Here is a 20,234-nt window from a genome sequence, read left to right as displayed (position 1 = left end):
GTATGCTAAGCTCATTTCTACCACTGAGGCATACCCTTAGACTGCCAGAATCCACACCTCATGGCTGCCATGACATAAAACCTCGCCCATGTCTGCATTTACTTAGGGGCTTCTGGGAGTTGTAGTAAACAACTCGCAAGGGAAGCTAGTTCCAAACCTTTTCTTCCAAAGTAAAACCTCAGAGTTGATGTTTCTCTTGTGTGTTTAAAAACCATGAGCAAGAGGTCTTAGGATCTAGTACCTATGTAGAAATCAGCACCCAGGAAGTTGGTGTGAAAACAGCCTACTATGACCTTAGTTAGACAGCTTGTAAGCTCTTAGTGCTCTAGGACAGACAAGGCAGGAGTCTAGCTCCATGAAACACAGCAGCTCCAGGAACCAGGGTGGAGAGAAATAGTTTCAACCTCCCACAGCAGATCTGTCCCTCCGTTACCTCTGTGTATAGAGTGCTCTCCTGGAGGGGAATGGTTTCCTTAGCTTGGCCACTTCTGTAAAATCCAAACCACTTCAGGAGAGAAGGAAGAAAGCCAGGTCAGATCATGCACCCAGCACACTTGCAAAAATCATTTGAGGCTAGCTAGTACCTAAAACTACCAGCAAAATGAACATTGTAATAGATCTGACAGCAAGCAAGAAGGAAGAATGGGAAGGGGGTTTTTGGTTTAGGTGACCTGGAACTCACTTGTGTAGCCTAGGTTGGTTTTGACCTCGCAGGCTATCTGTCTGAGCCTCTTGAATGCTAGAGCTATAGGCATGTGTCATCATGCATAACATAAAGATGTGTCTTGAGTTAGCTCATTTTAAAGGTCAATCCCAAGGGATGAGCTAATCCTAAAATTTTCCATATCTCTGGAACTTGTGTTTCCTTCCTTGAGTGTATCAGCCCTGAAAGTCCCTGTGCTGCCCCAATCATTCAAGGGTGAATACACAAGCCCCCTTCCCATGAAGCCTCCTAGTCTAGAAGGCACAGAACCAATTCATTGTATAGCACTGGGTCAGTAGACTTCTGTTGAGGCCAGATTATATCAACATGGTTGTGGCTACTCACTTGCCACCATGACACAAAAGGAGCAACAGAGTGTGTGAGAAGAGAGTAGGGCTTTTCTAATGAAAGGCTTGTATAGACATGGAAATTTGGCTTTCAAATAGTGTTCACAGATAAAATATTGTAAATGTTTTCTCTATATATGTAGAAATTCTGAGCTCACAGGCCATTCAAAAATATAGTGAAATTTGGCCCCTAGGCTGCCTTCCCCTCTTCCCCTGTGATCTGACAGTGTGGACAGAGCTTCAGTTTGTGGCTTCAAATGCAGAAGCAGCTGGCGGTTTCTCACACCTGTCATCCTGGCACTCAAGAGGGTGAGAAGGATCACTTTGGGTTCAAGGCTAGACCAAACTACGAGGACCCTTCCAAAAGGAGGGAACCAAAATCTGGGAGTAGGGATGGTGTCCTAGAGGAACGATGTATGTGGCCTGAACAAAGAACAGGAGTAGTCGGATGGAGAAGCCAGGGAGAAGCTCTCAAAAGACAAGGCATGTGAGAGAGGCTTAAGACATTCCAAGTACTAAAATAGAGGTGACGAAGCTGGAAAGATTGGTCATTCTGAATCAAGGCAGGCCCATAAGCCCTTCCTCCACAGAATGTAACCACATAACTTTTTCATAAATTTCTCGGTACAACTAGGGGATTGCAGCCGATTTGGTATCTCATTTATGGGACACCTTGTTCACAGGTGAAGGCTGGCTGTGAGACCAGGTTTTGCCCACAAAGCAGCTATGGTCAGAATCATTGACCTCCTACAATCTCTTGGTACTCTGTGGACATGTCTCACCTCAGAGTCGACAGGGTCCACAATGGAATCATTAAAGAATTTCACCATCACAAACTTCTTGAGGGCCATCAGGTTCTTCTTGTAGGACTCATTGACACACTGGAATTAGAGGGGACAGTCATGCAGGGTCACTATTGTCAAGTTCAGCCTTTCCTTAAAACCTGTCTGACTGGCATGTCATCAGCCATGGGCTGGGTTCTGTCCACTCTCTCTCTATATACCTTACTCATTTAGGTCATAGGCTTCAAACATGACAAAATAAGAAGAATTCTGGGTGGCGCTGGCATTTGATTCTGTCCTTTGTTCTGTTTGTTATCTGCTTCAACTTTTTTTTTTTTTTGCTTAAAACAACAAACACCCTCAAGCTGGCCATCATATAAAATGAACCGTTAAGTTTACCAGAATGTCCCAAACCATGCTCATGCCTGGGCACAGTCTATGCCCTTCCCTGAGTCTCTCAAGTAAGTCTTTTCTGAGAAAACCCGCTCTAAAGGGCCCCACCTGGAAGAATGTCGTTTGTGAAGACAGCAGCTGTAAATTTCCACATTGCCCAGCTTGCCACCTATTGTAATATGTCAACATAAAGGAAGGGGGGGGGGACTTCAGGGAGGAGGAGAGTCAGATGAGTTCCAGCCCAGCCACCCTGAAAGGAACTGAAACTCAGTGAGCACTGCCACACACAAACAAAACCCATGGTTCCTGGCTTCTGCTCAGGGTATTTTTTTGTAACTAGCCACTGCTGATTTCTGATGGCCAGAAAGGAAGGTCTAGCCATGGGAGCCTATTTGGGCTCTTACCCTCTCTTGATTTATGTCTGCCAAGAAGATGCTGTAGTTTCGGTACACACTCTCCTTGATAGGGTCATGCCAGTACTGTGCTTGCACCAGGCTGAGAAAGAGAAGGAATGAAGGTGACTGGGTGCTTTCAGTCAGTATGCCTGGAACATACTCCAGTGTCTAGGCAACCAAGAGACTTCAAAAGGATGAAAAACCAAAGCCTGAAGTCCCAGGTCTAACCTTCTAATAGGGAATACTTCTTAGACCTGTCAACAAAATATCTTGCTGGGAGAACGACAGGCCATTTGGCAGATACAGAAAGGCCGAAGAATTGGGGAAGAGATTCATCAATATTTGACCTTCTAATATGGTGGTCTAGGCTGTCCCTTCTCACAGTTCCACTTCTCCCACTCTCCTTTGCTTCCTCTTTATCCTATAAGACTCAGCCGCCTTTTGTCTCTTCCTCTCCATTGTTATCCTTTTCCTCGTCTTCCTCAGGCTGGAATGGAGGCTGAGCCAGCTCAGAGTGACTACCAGTTATCAGAATGACCCTTTCCAATCTGTTGATAAATGTGTTTGGAGCCAGATGTGGTGGTGGCTGCCTGTAGTAGCAGCACATGGGAGGTAGAGGCATAGGGTTCAGAAGTTCAAGGTTATCTTCAGCTACAGAGCAAGTCTGAGGTCAGTCTGGGCTAATATGAGACCCTGTCGTGAAAAAAAAAAAGTATTTGGAAGTCCTAAAATGTTTAACTTCACTGATACTTAAAAATTAAGGGCTAGGAGCTGAAGAAATGGCTCAGTGGTTAAGAGTACTGGCTGCTCCTCCAGAGGATCTGGGTTTGATCTCTCCCTACTCGCATGGTGGCTCACAACCATCTATAACTGCAGTTCCTGGGGATCCAGTGCCACTTTCTGGCTTCCTGGGCACCAGGCCTGCACATGGTGTGCATACATACATGCTAATAAAACACCCAAACAGAGAAGAAAAATATCTAGTATATAAATAAATAAAATTCAGGGTTAAAGGTATAGTTCCCAGATAATAGTATTTGTCTGACCTGCACACGACTCTGGGTTTGATCCTCAGCTCTGCAAACACAGATAGACTGTGAACACATATAAAATACTACCTACCATCAGTACTGCTGCTCACTACTTTCCCCCCATAGGATCCTAAGGCCCTTGATAAGACAGTAAGATACTCTATACTAAGGGTCTGCTAGCCCATACAGGGTGTGAGACAAGCTGTGCTAGAGGCTGGAGTGGTGAGAAGACTGCAGGGGGTGGGGGGTAAAAACATCACACAACTTTCCCGGGTGATTGATCATGGCTCGCTCAATAATGCAAAGTGACGGTGAGGAAAGTCTTTGGCCCCAGTCAAGCTGGGTCCAAATTTGTGACCCAGAATTTCAGTGGCCTAGAATTTCAGGAGGCCGATGACTAAGGATGAGCATGAAGCTGATCATCACCTAAGCTTTTGCCATCAAAATGAGACAGCTAAGAGGAGAGGACAGGAAGATACAGGGACATCCCACTGCAAGGAGCTTGATGTAAGTGGTACAGCCCAGAGGAGGCCTGAGGATAGGCAGAAGCAGAGGGGCCTGGGAGGAAGAGGAGGAGGAGGAGGGAGAGAGGAAGGGGGAGGGGGACGAGGTTTGTGAAACAGAAGGAGAACCAGTGTATACTCTCACTACTTACTTGTACCACTGAGAAGTAGATTGGGAAAGGCTAACTGATCTAAGTTATACTTTGGTGTTTTGAGACAGTTTCACTATGTAGCCCAGGATATACTCAAATAGATGCTCTTCCTGCCTCTGTGTCCCCAGTGTTAGGATTAACACTGTACAGGCATATACCACCACACTTGACTTTTTTGGTTTGTTTTATCAGGAAAGCTCTTGCTATGTAACTTTGACTGGCCTGGTCCTCCATCTGTAGCCAGTGGGGTCCTCAAACTTGCAATAATTCTCCTGAGCTCTTCTGGCATTACAGGTGTGAACCACCATGCTCTTTGAGGCTTTGGGAACCAAACTGTTAGGGAATTCCATTTATTTACTTCAGTGTATATGTGTGGGTATATATATGCATGTGTTCATATAGGTTTATGTGTGGGTGATCCTGTTATTCTTGTGGAGACTCACACCAGGTGTCCTCTATCACTGCACCATAGTCCTTAGGACAGTGTGATAGGCTGGCTGGACAGCAACTTCCCAGAATCACCTTCTTTCTGCCTCCTAGGGCTGGGGTCGTAGATACTGCAGTCAGCTATGCATGTAGGTGCTGGCAACCTGAACCTGCTCTGGATGCTTGCACAGCAAGCATTTAAACATTCAGCCACTTCCCGGGCCCCAGCAATGCCTGTTTAAGTTTGGTTAGATTTGGTTGCCTTGTGGTCATCTTCTCCTATACAAAAGGTAACCTGCATGAAGGCAGAAAGAAACTTTCCCATGCTTTCCCACCATTTTGTGTCCTATTGGCCACCTGTGCAGATGAGGCTCTTTCTTAAAAAAGAAAAAGCAAACGACCCGACCGAAATTAAATGGTGGCCTAAAAGTCAGTCTGTGCTACCTACCGGCTGTTGAGAATCCAGAACACACAACGAAGGGAGACTGAGTTAGTGCTATGCTGTTGGCTCACAGGCCTAACTCATCCTTAGCATCTCAGCCACCACCGTCTCTCACCTAGACCACTGCTCAGACCCTAAAGATTTCCTGGTTTTTCTTCGAGTCCTATCAGAGTCCACTTTCTACAAAGCAGTGTAGGCCTTTTGAAAGCACGAACACGTTGCGCTAGTCTTCTGCTTCACACGCTGTTACAGAGAGAACAGCATTTCTCAGTACTCCGTTCCTGGCCAATTCCTTCCAAGGTAGGACCCCACCTTGTCTTTTCAATTCTCCCATCTGTCCCTAAAGTCACCCCAGCCCAGAACAAGCCAAACTTGTCCCTGCCTTAGTGCTGGCCATTCTTTTCTTGACTTCTCCCACGTTCCTTCCACCTCCCCCTTCACACCCCAGAATAAAGGCACCAATAATACGTGCACACCTGCATCTTGGCAGACTCCACCTAAGGTGCCCATTTCCCCTCCCCTCCTAGCATGAGACCAGCGTGCCCAACTGGCTTCTATGCCATGGTATCTAGGGAGCGTGCCACCAGGTGTGGCAAATAGTAATTCATATTTGATGAGACTATGAAAATAAAAGACTTCAAAGCTGCAACTGGAAGAGAGAACAAATGACAACACCTGGAGAGGAAATAGAAATAGAAAGCTCAGCCGGGCGTGGTGGCGCACGCCTTTAATCCCAGCACTCGGGAGGCAGAGGCAGGCCGATTTCTGAGTTCGAGGCCAGCCTGGTCTACAGAGTGAGTTCCAGGACAGCCAGGGCTACACAGAGAAACCCTGTCTCGAAAAACAAACAAACAAACAACAACAACAACAAAAGAAATAGAAAGCTCAGTGTTTTAAATACAGCCCTACTGGATTTAAATCCAGTCCAAACCTTTTAATTACTAGGAATTCAGGCTACACTAGATAGCCTTTACTCAACTTGCTTAACCTGAAAAATGATTCTCCAGTAAGGCATGCTTCTAACCACACATCAGAGGCTCAGAGTGCCTAGGGCCACACAGCTAGCCGATGACAGAATGCAGGCTCTCCAACAACCCCCAGGAGAACACAAGAGGCCATCTCCCTTTACTTTCCATGTTTGAAGGTGACCCCTGACCCTGATCCCCCGTTGGTCCTTGGTGCAGGCACACAGGTTTGCAGTTAGCTAACAGCTTCCCTCAGATTCCAAAGCTTGGCGTCGCTGCCTTCTGGGTGGGCATGCTTCGCAGATCCTTCCTGGTTGGCATCTGTTCTTGACGTGTAACACGAATGCACGGCAGTATGCATTTTCTTCTGTCCTTGACACAGTACTCAGCAAGCTTTCAGTCTGGAAGCTCATGTAGGGTATGGTTTAGGTGTCTTTTTTATTACTACTTTTTTTTTTTTTTTTTTCCAAGACAGGATCTCTGTAGCCCCGGCTGTCCTGAAACTTGTTATGGAGAGCAGGGTGGCCTCAAACTCAGAGATCCAGCTGCCTCTGCCTCCAAAGTGCTAGGATTAAATAAAGGAAGGTTGCCACCCCGCTGAGAATTCTCCCTTAGTCACTTCCTGCCTGGGACATAGCGTTAGCTCTAAATCTGGGTCGTCCAGTTAAATCGCTGAGAGAGTAGATTGTGTCTCCTGGCAGGGTCCAGGGTGGAAAAAGGTAGTGACCTGGATGCTCGAGTCAGGGAACTGGGGACTCAGACTGTTCCTGCCTCAGGTTTCCAAAAGGCCCTAGTTTGGACCTGCCCACTTACCGTACATCCCCCAGTCTCCAGGCTTTCCTGGGGCTCTAGAGCATGGTTTTCTGCAATGAGCCTTCTATGGAGGGAGGTAAAACCTTTTGGCTGAGCCACATGGTTCTTACAGCCCAGCCGGCCTTCTGTTTGTATTTTTTCAAAAACATGCTGAGATCTTGTGCTGGCTCTGCGCTACTCTCTTGTTCTCTGTGCCTCCTTCAAGTCCTTTTATTTTTTTAAATTTAGTTTTAATTAATTTAATTTTTTTTTTTTTTTGGACAGGGTTTCTCTGTGTAGCCCTGGCTGTCCTGGAACTCAACTCATTCTGTAGACCAGGCTGGCCTCAAACTCACAGAGATCTGCCTGCCTCTGTCCCTATGTCTACCACTACATCGAGCCAATTTTTTTTTTTTTTTAAGATTTGTTCATTAGTTTATTTTTTATTTTTTCAAATTAGTTTTAATTGTGCACTGGTGTTTTGACTACATGCTTGTCTGTGTCCCTGAGAGAGCCAGGTCCTATGGAGCTGGAGGTACAGATAGTTGTGAGCTGCTATGTAGGTGCTGGCAATTGAGCCCTGGTCCTCTGGAAGAACAGCCTCTTAACTGCTGAACTCTCTCTCCAGCCCCACATTTATTTATTTTTATTTTTATGTATATGGGTTTTTTACCTGCATGTATGTTTGCGCACCATGTGCAGGCAATGCTCCTGGAGGCCAGAGGATCCCGAGACTAGAGTTATGAACTGTGGTGATACCCCTAGCAGCCGCTCCTGGAGTCAGAGAGCACACATGCTAGCAGGGCACTCCCACAGTCTGCACCTGACAGCTGGCTGCACTCACCGTTCTTGCACAAGTTTGGAGTAAGCACCGGCATTAAGTGACTTCCTGATGAAGTCGCAGATGTGAGAACTCTCTCCTGGGCATCGGGGGAGTCCAAAGACACCTGGGTAGGAAAACGACAGCCATGTATTACTCTAATAATCACATGTTGAGTGCCACTGTAGCAGGCACCGTGAAACAGGAAAAATAAAAACGTCCAAGTACTGCCAGTTTCCCTCTGGCAATCCGCCAGGGACCTCTGCCCCAGCCTCCCATGTGTGGCTGTTACATACAGCACGTGTGGCTGTTGCAGCACATGGTTACCTCATCCTCTTTCTGGGAAACTCATCTGGTTCCGCGTCCCCATTCCTCTCCCCAGTCATACTTTCCTCCGTGCACTTCCCCTTCCTGTGTGAATTACTTTTGACACTAAATGCAGTGCAAATGTTCCATGGGTTGTTACTACAGTGTGTTGTTTAGGGAGAGAGAAAAGAGTCTGTATATTAACAGTACAGATTCAATGGTTTCTTGAATACTTTTCTCTGCCCTCCCTTGCCACCCCTCCCCTTTCTCTTTTTATGAAGATAGGGTAGGGGCTAATAAAGCCCAGGCTGAACTCAAACTCAATCCTCCTATCCCCAACCCCTAAATTCTGGGATTCTAGGCACACACAAATGCCTTTCCCAGAATAGTTCTCAGCTGTAGAGCTTTGAATCCACAGATATGGAGCACCTTGGGTTCAGAAGGCCAAATGTGAGCTCGGGTGCAGCTTTGTGGCAGAGTTCTTGCTTCACACGTGGAGACCCTGGGTTTTATCCCCAACAATATGCGCGAGCGCACACACTGATGATAATTAAAGAAGAGGCAATGAATTTAGGAGGAAGTGGGAGGAGCTAGAGGTTGGAGGGCTGGAAATGATGTGAATATAATACATAAATACAAAATAAAGCTTTTAGAAAATTAAATAAAAAATTGCTGGGCAGTGGCACACACCTTTAATTCCAGCAAGCGGGAGGCAGAGGCAGGTGGATCCCTGTGAATTCAAGGCCAGCCTGGTCTACAGAGTGAGTTCCAGGACAGTCAGGGAGGGCTACCCAGAGAAACTGTGTCTCGAAAAACTAAAGTAAATGCATAAAATAAAAAGAATATTAAAGCCTGCATCCAAGCTTTAATTTCTGTTGTCAATCATGTTGACAATAACATACAGCATGAGAGGAGTTCTAATCCAGTGACGCGCCTTTCCCCTCAAATGGACATTTCTAAGTGGTACCACAAATTAGAACAAAAAGCCTCCACCCTAGTTAATGTTAGTTGTACAGCACAACTGTCAGAGAACAGGAACACTGTTATGTTTCCCTTTTCCCGGTAGTGCTAGCATAGGACCTTGCACATGCTGGACAACCGTATCACCATCAGGCTACACACACAGCCACACAGCTCAACTCAGTTCTGCGTGTCCTCCTAACTATCAACTGTCACTGTCACTGAGACTTTTTTTTTTTTTTAAGATTTATTTATTATATGTAAGTATGTTGTAGCTGTCTTCAGACACTCCAGAAAAGGGTGCCAGATCTCATTATAGATGGTTGTGAGCCACCATGTGGTAGTTGGGATTTGAACTCAGGACCTTCAGAAGAGCAGTCAGTGTTCTTAACCACTGAGCCATCTCTCCAGCCCCTGCGCTCAGACTCTTATCTCTATGAAATCTAATCAACTACGTAGAAGAGATGGCTACTAATGACTTGCCTGTGCTACAGAGCTTTGCAATCCCTACTCCTCCATTGGTGATAGTTACTCTGTCCCATTATGTAGAGATGGGATTTGACAAGGGTGGCTGATGCAGGGTACAAATCCAAGTACCACATCTTTTCTTCTTTTCTCTCTTTCTTTTTTCTTTTTGAGACAGGGTTTCTCTGTGTAGCCCTGGCTGTCCTAGAACTTCATCTGTAGACCAGGCTGACCTCAAACTCACAGAGATCTACTTGCCTCAGCCTCCTGAGTGCTGGGGTTAAAGGCATGAGCCACTACCACCTGGCAATACTGCATTTTTAAAAAGTAGGCAAGACTGTGGAGATCTCTCAATAGTTAGGAGCAGCAACAGCTCTTACAGAAGACCTAAATTCAGTTCTCAGCACACATGCAAGATGGCTCACAATCACCCATGACTCCAGGTCCAGAAAAATGTAATACCTCTGTCCTCCTCATGTGCCCCCCATACATGTGCGTGCACACACACACACACACACACACACACACACACGATGGGTATACATGCCTATGATCTCAACATCTGGCCAGATGAAGCAGAAGAATTGCTTAGAGTTTGAGGGTAGCCTACGCTACCAAACAAGACCTTATCTAAAAAGGAGGAGGAAGAGCAAAGAAAGAAACAAAGGGTAGGAAGGAAAGAATAAAGGAAAGAAGGAAAAATGAAAGAAAACGGAAATACAAAACATCAGAAGGACATGGATTAGGAAAGGGGAAGAGAATCATGGAAAGAAGAGGTGACCGTTACCTTGATGTTGTCCTCCAACTGAGATCAGGGTCATCATGGGAGGTGTTGGGCATCTCTGAGCCACTGCCCTCCTGGAGAAATCAAGGGTGGTTGTCAGCTCTGATGGTCAGATTAGAATCTATCAAGTCACTTCACAGATTAAGCTGTTTGATACACCACGGGTTCCCAAACCACAGAGTTACAGGATCTTCCTCCCCTGTGGCTGAATTCAAATCTTATTTTATAGAAAATAAATCAAGAGAGGCTAGGGAGATGGCTCAGCCTATGAAGGGCTTGTCATACAACCATGAGGAACTGAGCCTGGATTGGATTGCATACCCTCCCTTAAAAAGAAAAAAAGAAAAGGCTCAGACAACAGTAATCTGGTCATATCAGCATGTAGGGGGCGGGGAGAGGTAGAGATAGAGGGTCTCTGGGGCTTGCCAACAGCCAGTCTATTAACACTGAGCTCCAGGTTCATGGAGAAATCTTTTCTCAGTGACGGCGATGATGATGATGACAATGATGATGGCAATAATAATAAAATGTTGTCCAGTGAGGGTTAAGCACTCGATGCCAAAACCAGGTTTTGACTCCCGGGCCCCACCTGGTAGAAGAGGAGATTCTTCAAAGCTGTCTGTCTTCTGACCTACATGCATACACCAAGGTGTGAGTGTACACACACACACACACACACACACACACACACACACACACACACACACACACACAGAGAGAGAGAGAAAGGAAACAAATGTAGTTTAAAATTTTTTAAGCTAAGCCATGTGGTGGCAGTCCACATGTTTAATCCCAGCACTTGGGAGGCAGAAGCAGGCAGATTTCTGAGTTCGAGGCCAGCCTGGTCTACAGAGTGAGTCCCAGGACAGCCAGGGCTACACAGAGAAACCCGGTCTCAAAAAACTAAGAAAAAAAAGGAAGGAAGGAAGGAAGGAAGGAAGGAAGGAAGGAAGGAAGGAAGAAAGAAAGAAAGAAAGAAAGAAAGAAAGAAGGAAAGAAAGAAAGAAAGAAAGAAAGAAGGAAGGAAGAAAGTAAGGGGTGGAGAGAGATGATTTAGTGGTTAAGAGTATTGGCGGCTCACAAACGTTTGGCTCCCAGCACCTACAATGGGTCACTCACAGCTTGTAACTCAAGCTCAAGGTAAATGATGCCCCGCTCTGGCCTCTGTGGGCACTGCACTCACATGTGCACATGCCCCCAATGTACACATAATTGATGAAAAATAAAATAAAATCTTTAAATTTTTTCTAAAAAAAGTAGGGTGGAGAGTTGCTGAAGACACTGAACATTGACCTTTGCTGTCCACACACATGCTCACACATCTGCACACATCAAAAAGAAAGAAATTAAGTTCCACAAAGCTTTTTATGCAGCCACGTTTTAAGAATAACTTCCTTTCTATGACAGGGGAAGATACCAAAATAATTAAAGTCCACTCATCTGAATAGAAGAAACATCAATTCCATGTAACAGGTACCATGGCCCAGAAGGGTACTTACAGGAACTGGCCTCCCTGGGAGAAGCCAATAGCATTGTATCCCTGCTGCAACTTAGGATCCTTTTCCAGAATCTGACACACCATGTTGACTTGGACATTAACATTCAAGAAGAAGCTGTTCTCCACATCCTAAAAGAGGAGTAGCGAGGAGTGAAAAGAAGGAACTGCACGTAAATAGCATCTTCTCTAAGACGGAGGCTGGCATGGGTCGGCAACCTCATATGGCCACTCGACTGTTAGTTAGCTGAGCATGCTGGGACAATGCTGTAGCTCAAGCGCTTGGGAGGATGAGGTGGGAAGACCAAGTTCTAGGCCAGCCTGGGCTAGAAAGCAAAAGCCTACATCCCAAAATAAAATAAAACCAAACCAGTGGGGCTATAGTTTGCTGCTAAAAATGCAAGGTGAGTTGTTCAAAGCCCTCAGGGAGCGAGCGGGACCTTACCTCCATCATGTTCTTCCCAATCTCTAGAGACAGGACGTAAATCCCAGGTATTTCTTTTTCAACCATCTTTTTAATGACACCCATGCTCATGGGGTTACAACAGCTGTCCCCTAGGCAAGAAAAACAACAGTGGAAATTCGTGAATTGAAACATTTATTTAAGAAACACAAATCTTTTATGTCTCAAGCCAAAGGGCATAAATGAACGAGAAAAGGCAGCACACAGAATGGAGGGAACTTGTAAACAATTGTCTAATGTGGGGATTCTCCAGCTTTTCCTACACAACGCCCTTCTCACTTTAGAAATTCTTAACACTACCTTGGTTATATGGGTGCATACAGCATATATACAAACCAAACACTTACTGATAATGAATCATAAGATAATTCTTCGGTATACACAAAACTTTACCATTTTACTAAGGGCAAAATTAATTTTACAAAATGGTAAACATTGTACTTGTTTATTTTTACATAAAGAATTATATTTTCACCTCAGCAGAGTAGGTCACTGTCTAAACCCAGCACTCCGGAGGCAAAGGCAGGCAGATGTCTGTAAAATTGAGAGACCAGACTGGTCAACACACTGAGTTCCAGTCTAGCCAGACCTACATATTGAGACCCTAGCTTCAAATTTAGAAAGAACTGAGGGCAGAGGGATAGTGGTGGCACACACCTTTAGTCCCAGCACTCAGGAGGCAGAGGCAGGTGGATATCTGAGTTCCAGGCCAGTCTGGTCTACAGATGAGTTCCAGGATAGCCAGGACAATACAGACTCTCTTTAAAAACAAACAAATAAACAAACAAACAAATAAAAAAATGAAATCAATCAATCAATCAATCAATCAATCAATCAAACTAAGGCCCCCCCCCCCAACCCCACTAAAATTCATTCTAGCTGAACAGCTGATAATAGAAGACATAGATAGATCTTGGTGTTCTTCAGAGTTAATCAAGATTTCGGTTTTATAAGTACTGAAATACTGCTTGCAGAAATATATATAGTATAAATGTCAGAAGCATGCTTGGGGTTATTTCAGAAACTATTGGACATTCTATCCTAATCACAAAACAAAAATTTACTGACTTTTTTTTTTTTTTTAGACGAAACTCAAGTTAGCAACTCTGAAATTTGTATTTCTTTTAATTGATATGTATGAACGTTTGCTTGCATGTATGTATATGTGCACCATATGCATGCCTGGTGCCTCTGGAGTACAGAAGAGGGTGTCTGCCCTTGAAAGCAGAGTTTCAGGCAACTGTGAGCTATCATGTAAGTGCTGGAAACAAAATTAAAGTCCTCTGAAGGTCAGAGGTTCTCTTAACCACTATGCTTTGTCTCCAGCCCTCTCAAATGGCAACTTTACAAGTAATCACTGGGGCACAATATGATAGAGAAACTAATTTGGTACTTACATGCTGATAAAAATATTAAGTCCTTGTTTCTTGCAATAAAACCACTAGAAAAGCATAAGACATTGTATATATAATAAGAGCACTGGGGTTCACAACGCCCAGCAGGCTGGAGACTGAGCAGGCTGTTGGAGGCAGCATTTGTTGGTGTTCATGAAGGGCAGCGTGCACAGTACACAGTGTTCTGTGTTCAGAACCAAGGGAGTGGGAGATGTACACACTGACAGAAACAATGCAGTTCACTTCACTCTTGACTTTGAATACATTTTTGCTCATTGAGCATTCAGAACACCGTTGCCATGTCTTTCTAGATACCCATATCTAGTAACATAATCCCATATGGGGTTCTGACTCAAATGTAAGAAGCCGGAAACCAAAAGTCGAGACTCCAGAAGGAGAGAAAATTATCTGTGAAACATGTACCTCAATTCAGTGTCCAGATACACAAGTAATTCTTACAACTCAACAAGGCAAATAATATAATTATGAAATGGAGTAGTGTTGGAGAGCTGGCTGCTGGTGGTGGGTTGAATAAGAAAGTCCCCCATAGGCTCATATATTTGAATGCTTAGTCAGGGAATGAAGCTCTTTGAAAGGATTAGAAGGATTAGGAGGTTTGGCCTTGTTGGAGGAAGTGTGTCATTGGAGTTGGTCTCTAAAGTTTTAAAAGCTCAGGCCAGGTGCTGTCTGCCTGTCTATCTGTCTGTCTCTGGATCAGGATGCAGCCCTCAGCTACTGTTCCAGCACCATGAGTGTCACCAAGCTCCCCACCATGATGACTCAATCTTTGAAACTGTAAACAAGCCCTCAATGAAGTGCCCTATTTACTAAGAGTTGCCCTGGTGTCTCTTCATAGCAACAGAACAATGACAAAGAGATTGCTCTTGAACAGGACTCAAGTTTGATTCCCAACACTCATGTTGGATGGCTCACAAGTACATGCACTCCAGCTCCAGGAAATCTGATGCTGTCACCATCATCTGGCTTCCTAGGGCATCTATGTGTACTTGACATACACTCACATAGGCACACACATATACACAAAAATAAAAATAAATAATTTTAAAATAAAAGAAATGAAGAGGCTAGAGAGAAGGGTCTGCAGTTCAGAGCACTTCCAGAGCTTCTGAATTCAGTTTCAGACCCATGTTGGGTGCCTCACAACCACCTATAACTACAGCACCAGGGATCCAATGATACCCTCTTCTAATCAATCTTTCTCTCTCTCTCTCTCTCTCTCTCTCTCTCTCTCTCTCACACACACACACACACACACACACTCCCCAATTTTCCTTAATCTTAAAAAATAAATTGAGAAAAGATGCAAAGATACTTGCCTAAGATAGAAAATGGTCAACAGAATCACTGTTGACAAAATGCAAGCTAAAACGATGAACTGTTAATCCATACCCACCTAGACTGCTTAAAAACAACTTAACATTGTTGTTTAGGTAGGGTATTGCTACATAATCCTAGCTGGACTAGAACTCTCCATATAGATCAGGTTGGTCTCAAACTCAGAGATACCTGTCTACCTCTGTCTCCTCAGTGCTGAGATTAAAGGTTGTGTATCACCATATCTGGAAAAAAATAACATTTAAAAAATTAGTAGATAAGTGATGGCAAGGACATGGGGAATGAGGTATGCTGGTATCCTCTTAATGGAACTATACCAATGTAATCTCTGTGGAAAAGTATTGCAATGACTTAAAAAAAATTAAGCACGGGGTAGTGGTGGTGCATGCCTTTAATCCCAGCACTTGGGATGCAGGGGCGGGCAGATTTCTGTGAATTCTTTGGCAAGTCCAGCCTGGTTTACAGAGTGAGTTCCAAGACAACTAGGGATACATGAAGAAACTCTATCTTAAAAAAACAAACAAACAAACAAACAAACAAACAATTAAGCATGAAATTATCAAATGACCCAGCAACTCTACTCATACTAGATAACTAAGAAAAATGAAGACATACAGTAAAACCTTACCCAAATGTCTAAAGTGGTATTACTGGTAATAGCTAAAAGGCAGAAATAAGCCAAATGCCCATTACTGGATAAATAATCTGTGGTATATTCATACAATGGAATACTATCCACTTATAAATAGAAAGGAAGTGCTGACACATGCTACAACTTGGATGAACCTCAAAGCATGTATCTTAAAATAACCCTGCACAAAAGAATAATTACCCAATACCTTTTACCTGTTATGTCCAGAGTAAGACACCCTACAAGCATAGGAAAGAGGCTGGAGGTTATCAAGAGTGAGAGGAGGGGGAAGGAAACAATGACTTAACCCATATGGTGGGTTTCCTGGGTGCTGACAAGTTCTGAAATCACGAGGAAGCCTCAGCTTGTGAGCAGGCTCAATGCCACTGAATTGTGCACTGAAAACTGTGAACCTGATGTTACATGAGTTTCACCTCAATAGTAACAGACAAAAACCCACAAGCTTAAGCTCTGTCTAGCTGGTGCTAACAAGCTTCAGAAGGCCACGTGGGGCTGGAGAAGTAGCCCTGCTGAGGGAGTGTTTGCCCAACGTGTACCAGGCCCTGGGTAGGAACCCAGGACTGCATAAACTAGACAGGGTGGACAGATGTGGTCCCAGCACTTTGAAGGCAGAGGGAAGAGAATTGTTCAAGGTCATCCTCGGTTTCTTAGTGAAGTTTGAGGCTGGTCTGAGCTGCATGAATCCCTGTCTTAAAGCATAAGAAAGAAATAGAAAGAAAAAAAGAGAAGGCAGGCATAGTGCCACACACATCTGCAATGTCAGGGACCAGGATGAAGGTCTAGTGCCACACATCTGTAACATCAGGACTAGGATTAAGGTCCAAGAAATGCCCGAGGCACAAAATGTAATCAGTTACTGTGAGCTTTGGGAAATGGTTGACTTCCAACTTGTATAAACTAGGGAATGAGAGCCTCAGAGCTCAGAGCCTCAGCCTAGCCCTAGAATTGTTTCCTTTTCCGGAAACAACCAGAACTAAAAATAGGAAGCAAATGGACCACTGAGTAGAAATGCGGGCTGATATGGTATCCCACTTTGTACTTGAATCACAGCATTTCACCTGGATGGGAAGGTTAAGGAGAAAACACTCTGCCTTAGAGAAGCTTCTATTTCTTTCTTAATATCCACCATGTTGTAATGAGTAAGGACCAAAAGAGGCCTTGGCTACACAGTTCAATGATACCCTGGCCTACAAAAGATATTGTCTCAAACAAAACAAAACAATCAAACGATCCCTGCATATTTCCACATGCCTATAATTCTAGCTCTTTGGGGACTGTGGGGGAAGGGATAAGATCAAAGTTCAAAATAATTCTTGTCTAGGCAATAAATATAAATTCTGAGCTAGCCTGTACCAAATGAGACCTGGTCTCAGCCAAAAACTAGGTCTGTAATGGTGCAAGGGTTACAACACACACACACACACACACACACACACACACTAATAAAAAAATACTTTAGCTGGGCAGTGGTGACACACACCTTTAATCCCAGCACTTGGGGGGCAGAGGCAGGCGGATTTCTGAGTTCGAGGCCAGCCTGGTCTACAAAGTGAGTTCCAGGACAGCCAGGGCTATACAGAGAAACCCTGTTTGGAAAACAAAAAAAAGAAAAACAAAAAACAAAACAAAAACCACCCAACAATAAAAACAACAAAAAACTTTAATAAAAAAGACCCAAAAATTAAACTTAGCAATACACCAAAACAATAACAATACACCCTTTAGTTACTAAGTCCAAAAGCAGAACCTCTACTTCTTTTGTTTTGAGACAGGGTCTGGCTATGAACCTCAACTGGCTGAGGACCGGGATCCTACTCTTTGAGCTTCTTGAGGGCAGCAAGTACAGTGTGCGTTACTTTGGTTTAAAAAAATTCTGACTACCCCCCCCCCCCCCAGTATGCTCATCATCCAAGCAACCCTATTTTCATTAAACAACTTCACTTTCTAATTGTCCAAGCCAAAGCCTGTGTAGTCATCTCTGCCACCTCCATCTCTCATGCCATATCTAATTCTTTGATGCCACACTGAAGTATGCCAAACTTCCACCACACTTCCTGTTACCACACAGCTGTCGTTATACAGCTCTGAGTCACAGGCATCTCTGGGTTTAAGTCTGCAGTGTCCCCTTGCAGTTCCTGTGACATCTACAATCTATTCTCAACACAGCAACTACAACAGAAATGAGGACACTGGTGGGACAAGACAGACAGGCACTCATGCCTTTAATCCATAAAGCACAATCCTGTAAGGTCTCCCTCCTCCCTGTCTACAGCCCTACTGAGCCTGACCCTGATCCCTCTTCGCCTTATCCCAGAGAGAAAAAGAAACAATTGACTTAGCTACAGGACAAAGCCAGGGACTCTTGAGGACAAACAGGCCATTGAGCTGAATCTTATACAGGGAATCTCCCTAAGACTCTTCAAGAAAACCAATCTTCACAGCTAATAAATCAGAGCTCCCTGGGGGCTGGTGCGATGGCTCAGTGGTTAAGAGCACTGACAGCTCTTCCAGAGTTCCTGAGTAAACCACATGGTGGCTCACAAACCATCTGTAATGGAATCTGATTCCCTATTCTGGTGTGTTTGAAGACAACTACAGTGTGTGTGTATATATACATATATATACACACACACAATACACACACACACACTTGATTTTTTAAAATATATGTGTATATATATGTATATGTATGTATGTATGTGTATGTATGTGTATGTATGTGTATGTATGTATGTATGTGTATATATATATATATAGTTTTAAATCTGAGCTCCCAAAGAAAATGCCTGTTGTTGGTTCTGTTGACAAGCACCTGAATTCCCTGTGATCTCAGCTGACTGTTCTCAATCCCTTTTCTTCTAATGACAACTTCTCCCCAGAGCTCATAGCCACAGCTTTTGTTCAGTGATCACTTAGGGTATGCATAGACATCTAGTGTCAGAAATAGATCCTTTCAACGTCATTTTTAATTTTAATTATATGGGTCTTCCCATGTAGCTCTGGCTGATGTGGAACTTGCCATGTAGATCATGCAGGCCTCAAACTCGGGGTGTTCCTCCTGCTTCTGCCTCCGGAGTGCTGGGGAGTTACATTCCTAAACTAGCTCTTTACAGTTGCTAGCTAGCACAAAGGGCTTAGAACAGTTCTTTACAAATGTAAATTCTACCACCTCACAAGTTCCTAGTGAAATTCCAAGTCCTTACACTAATCTTAAAAGCCCCAGCATACTTGTCCACCCTCTTATTCCCTTGCTCCCGCTGCTCCTGCTACACTGCTCTGCATGCTAGTCTGCCAAGCTCAGGGCCTTTGCACCTGCTGCTCCTGTGACCACATGTCCCTATGGCATCTTCCCTCGTCCTCCTTTTTTTCTTCTCTTTTTTCCTTCTTTTATTTTTTTTATTGGATATTTTCTTTATTTACATTTAAATGTTTTCCCCTTTCCAGGTCTCCCCATCGGAACCCCCCTATCCAATCCCCCCTCCCCCTGACTCTATGAGGGTGTTCCCCACCCACCCACTCCTGTCTTCCCTCCCTGGCATTCCCCTACACTGGGGCATCGAACATTCTCAGGTTCAAGGGCCTCTCCTCCTACTGATGTCCAAGTCCATCCTCTGCCACATAGGCAGCTGGAGCCATGGGTCCCTCCATGTGTACTCTTTAGTTGGTGGTCCAATCCCTGGGAGCTCCGGGGGGGTGGGGCGGGAGGGAGGATCTGGCCAGTTGCTCCCTCCATGGTGCTGCATCCTCTTAAGCTCTACTCAGTTGTCACTCTTGGGTGAATCCCGTTTCCTGTTCTAACTTGCTCCGTAGAAGCACAAGCTCACACCTGAGGCTCTATCTTCTGTTTTCACTGCACTCCTGGCCATTTGACAAGTTTCCCGTATTTCCTTATAATACGTTTCCCCCACTGGACAGCAAGTTCCAGAAAGATGAGAATGCTTCATGCTCAGGTATAGCAGGTGCTCTGAGGTAACTGTATAAAGGACATGAAGGCCCCTGGTAGATCTCTATTCAGATGTGAAGGAATGAAAGCCTGAGTGTGCAGTCCAGCTCTGCAGGGGCAGGCTGGACTGACTGTGAGATACTGCAGGCTGATGCTACTGCTGCCAGGATTTTAACAAAGCATAAACCAAGCCGTGCACAATACTCACTGAGCACTCACTAAAGACACCTGGTTGTCGTCCCTTCCGTGCAGAGCAACAAATCCGAAAACCTTGGACTAGGCGGGTGCTGTGGAATCCCTATCGTCTTTCCAGATTTAAGAACCGAGGGGGGAAAAGGATGCCCCCGTCCACGCCCACTCACCCATCCCATGCCAGATCACCAGCGGTGGTGGTGAAGGTGGGTCCAGATGCCCCAGGGCCCAGGCGGCGCAGCACCAAGGCAGCAGAGCGGCAGCTAGCAGCCTCCGCGAACAGGACGACGCCATCTTAGCAATCACATGACCGCGGGGACTGTGGACCAAAGTAATTCCGGTGGCCACGCCCCCTGCCGGGCTCTGCATCCTGACAGAGACGTTTATTCATTGCTTAACACCCACCAGACTCTACTATATAAGGGCTTTCCATCTTTTAATTGATCTTATGCACTGCTCTCATTTTACACCCA

At 44.8% G+C, this 20,234-nt stretch overlaps 1 protein-coding gene across 2 annotated transcripts in view; it reads right to left on the bottom strand.

Moving 5' to 3' along the window:
• The window catches only part of Ppt1 (palmitoyl-protein thioesterase 1), a 23,099-nt gene extending 2,865 nt beyond the window's left edge, over positions 1 to 20,234 (bottom strand). Inside the window, exons 1-8 of one of the 2 annotated variants that reach the window (NM_008917.3) lie at positions 19,932 to 20,084; positions 12,207 to 12,316; positions 11,766 to 11,893; positions 10,270 to 10,340; positions 7,776 to 7,878; positions 2,630 to 2,720; positions 1,833 to 1,931; positions 434 to 505 (exon numbers count right to left, since the gene is read on the bottom strand). In NM_008917.3, the coding sequence (NP_032943.2) occupies positions 434 to 505; positions 1,833 to 1,931; positions 2,630 to 2,720; positions 7,776 to 7,878; positions 10,270 to 10,340; positions 11,766 to 11,893; positions 12,207 to 12,316; positions 19,932 to 20,055 (798 nt within the window). In that variant the 5' untranslated portion in view covers positions 20,056 to 20,084. Of the gene's footprint in view, positions 1 to 433; positions 506 to 1,832; positions 1,932 to 2,629; positions 2,721 to 7,775; positions 7,879 to 10,269; positions 10,341 to 11,765; positions 11,894 to 12,206; positions 12,317 to 19,931 lie in introns of both variants that reach the window. The other variant, XR_376299.4, reaches the window with a different exon arrangement.

This window comes from Mus musculus, chromosome 4 (genome assembly GCF_000001635.26).
Source record: "Mus musculus strain C57BL/6J chromosome 4, GRCm38.p6 C57BL/6J".
Lineage (NCBI taxonomy): Eukaryota > Metazoa > Chordata > Mammalia > Rodentia > Muridae > Mus > Mus musculus.
This window is presented reverse-complemented; position numbering and strand designations above follow the sequence as displayed.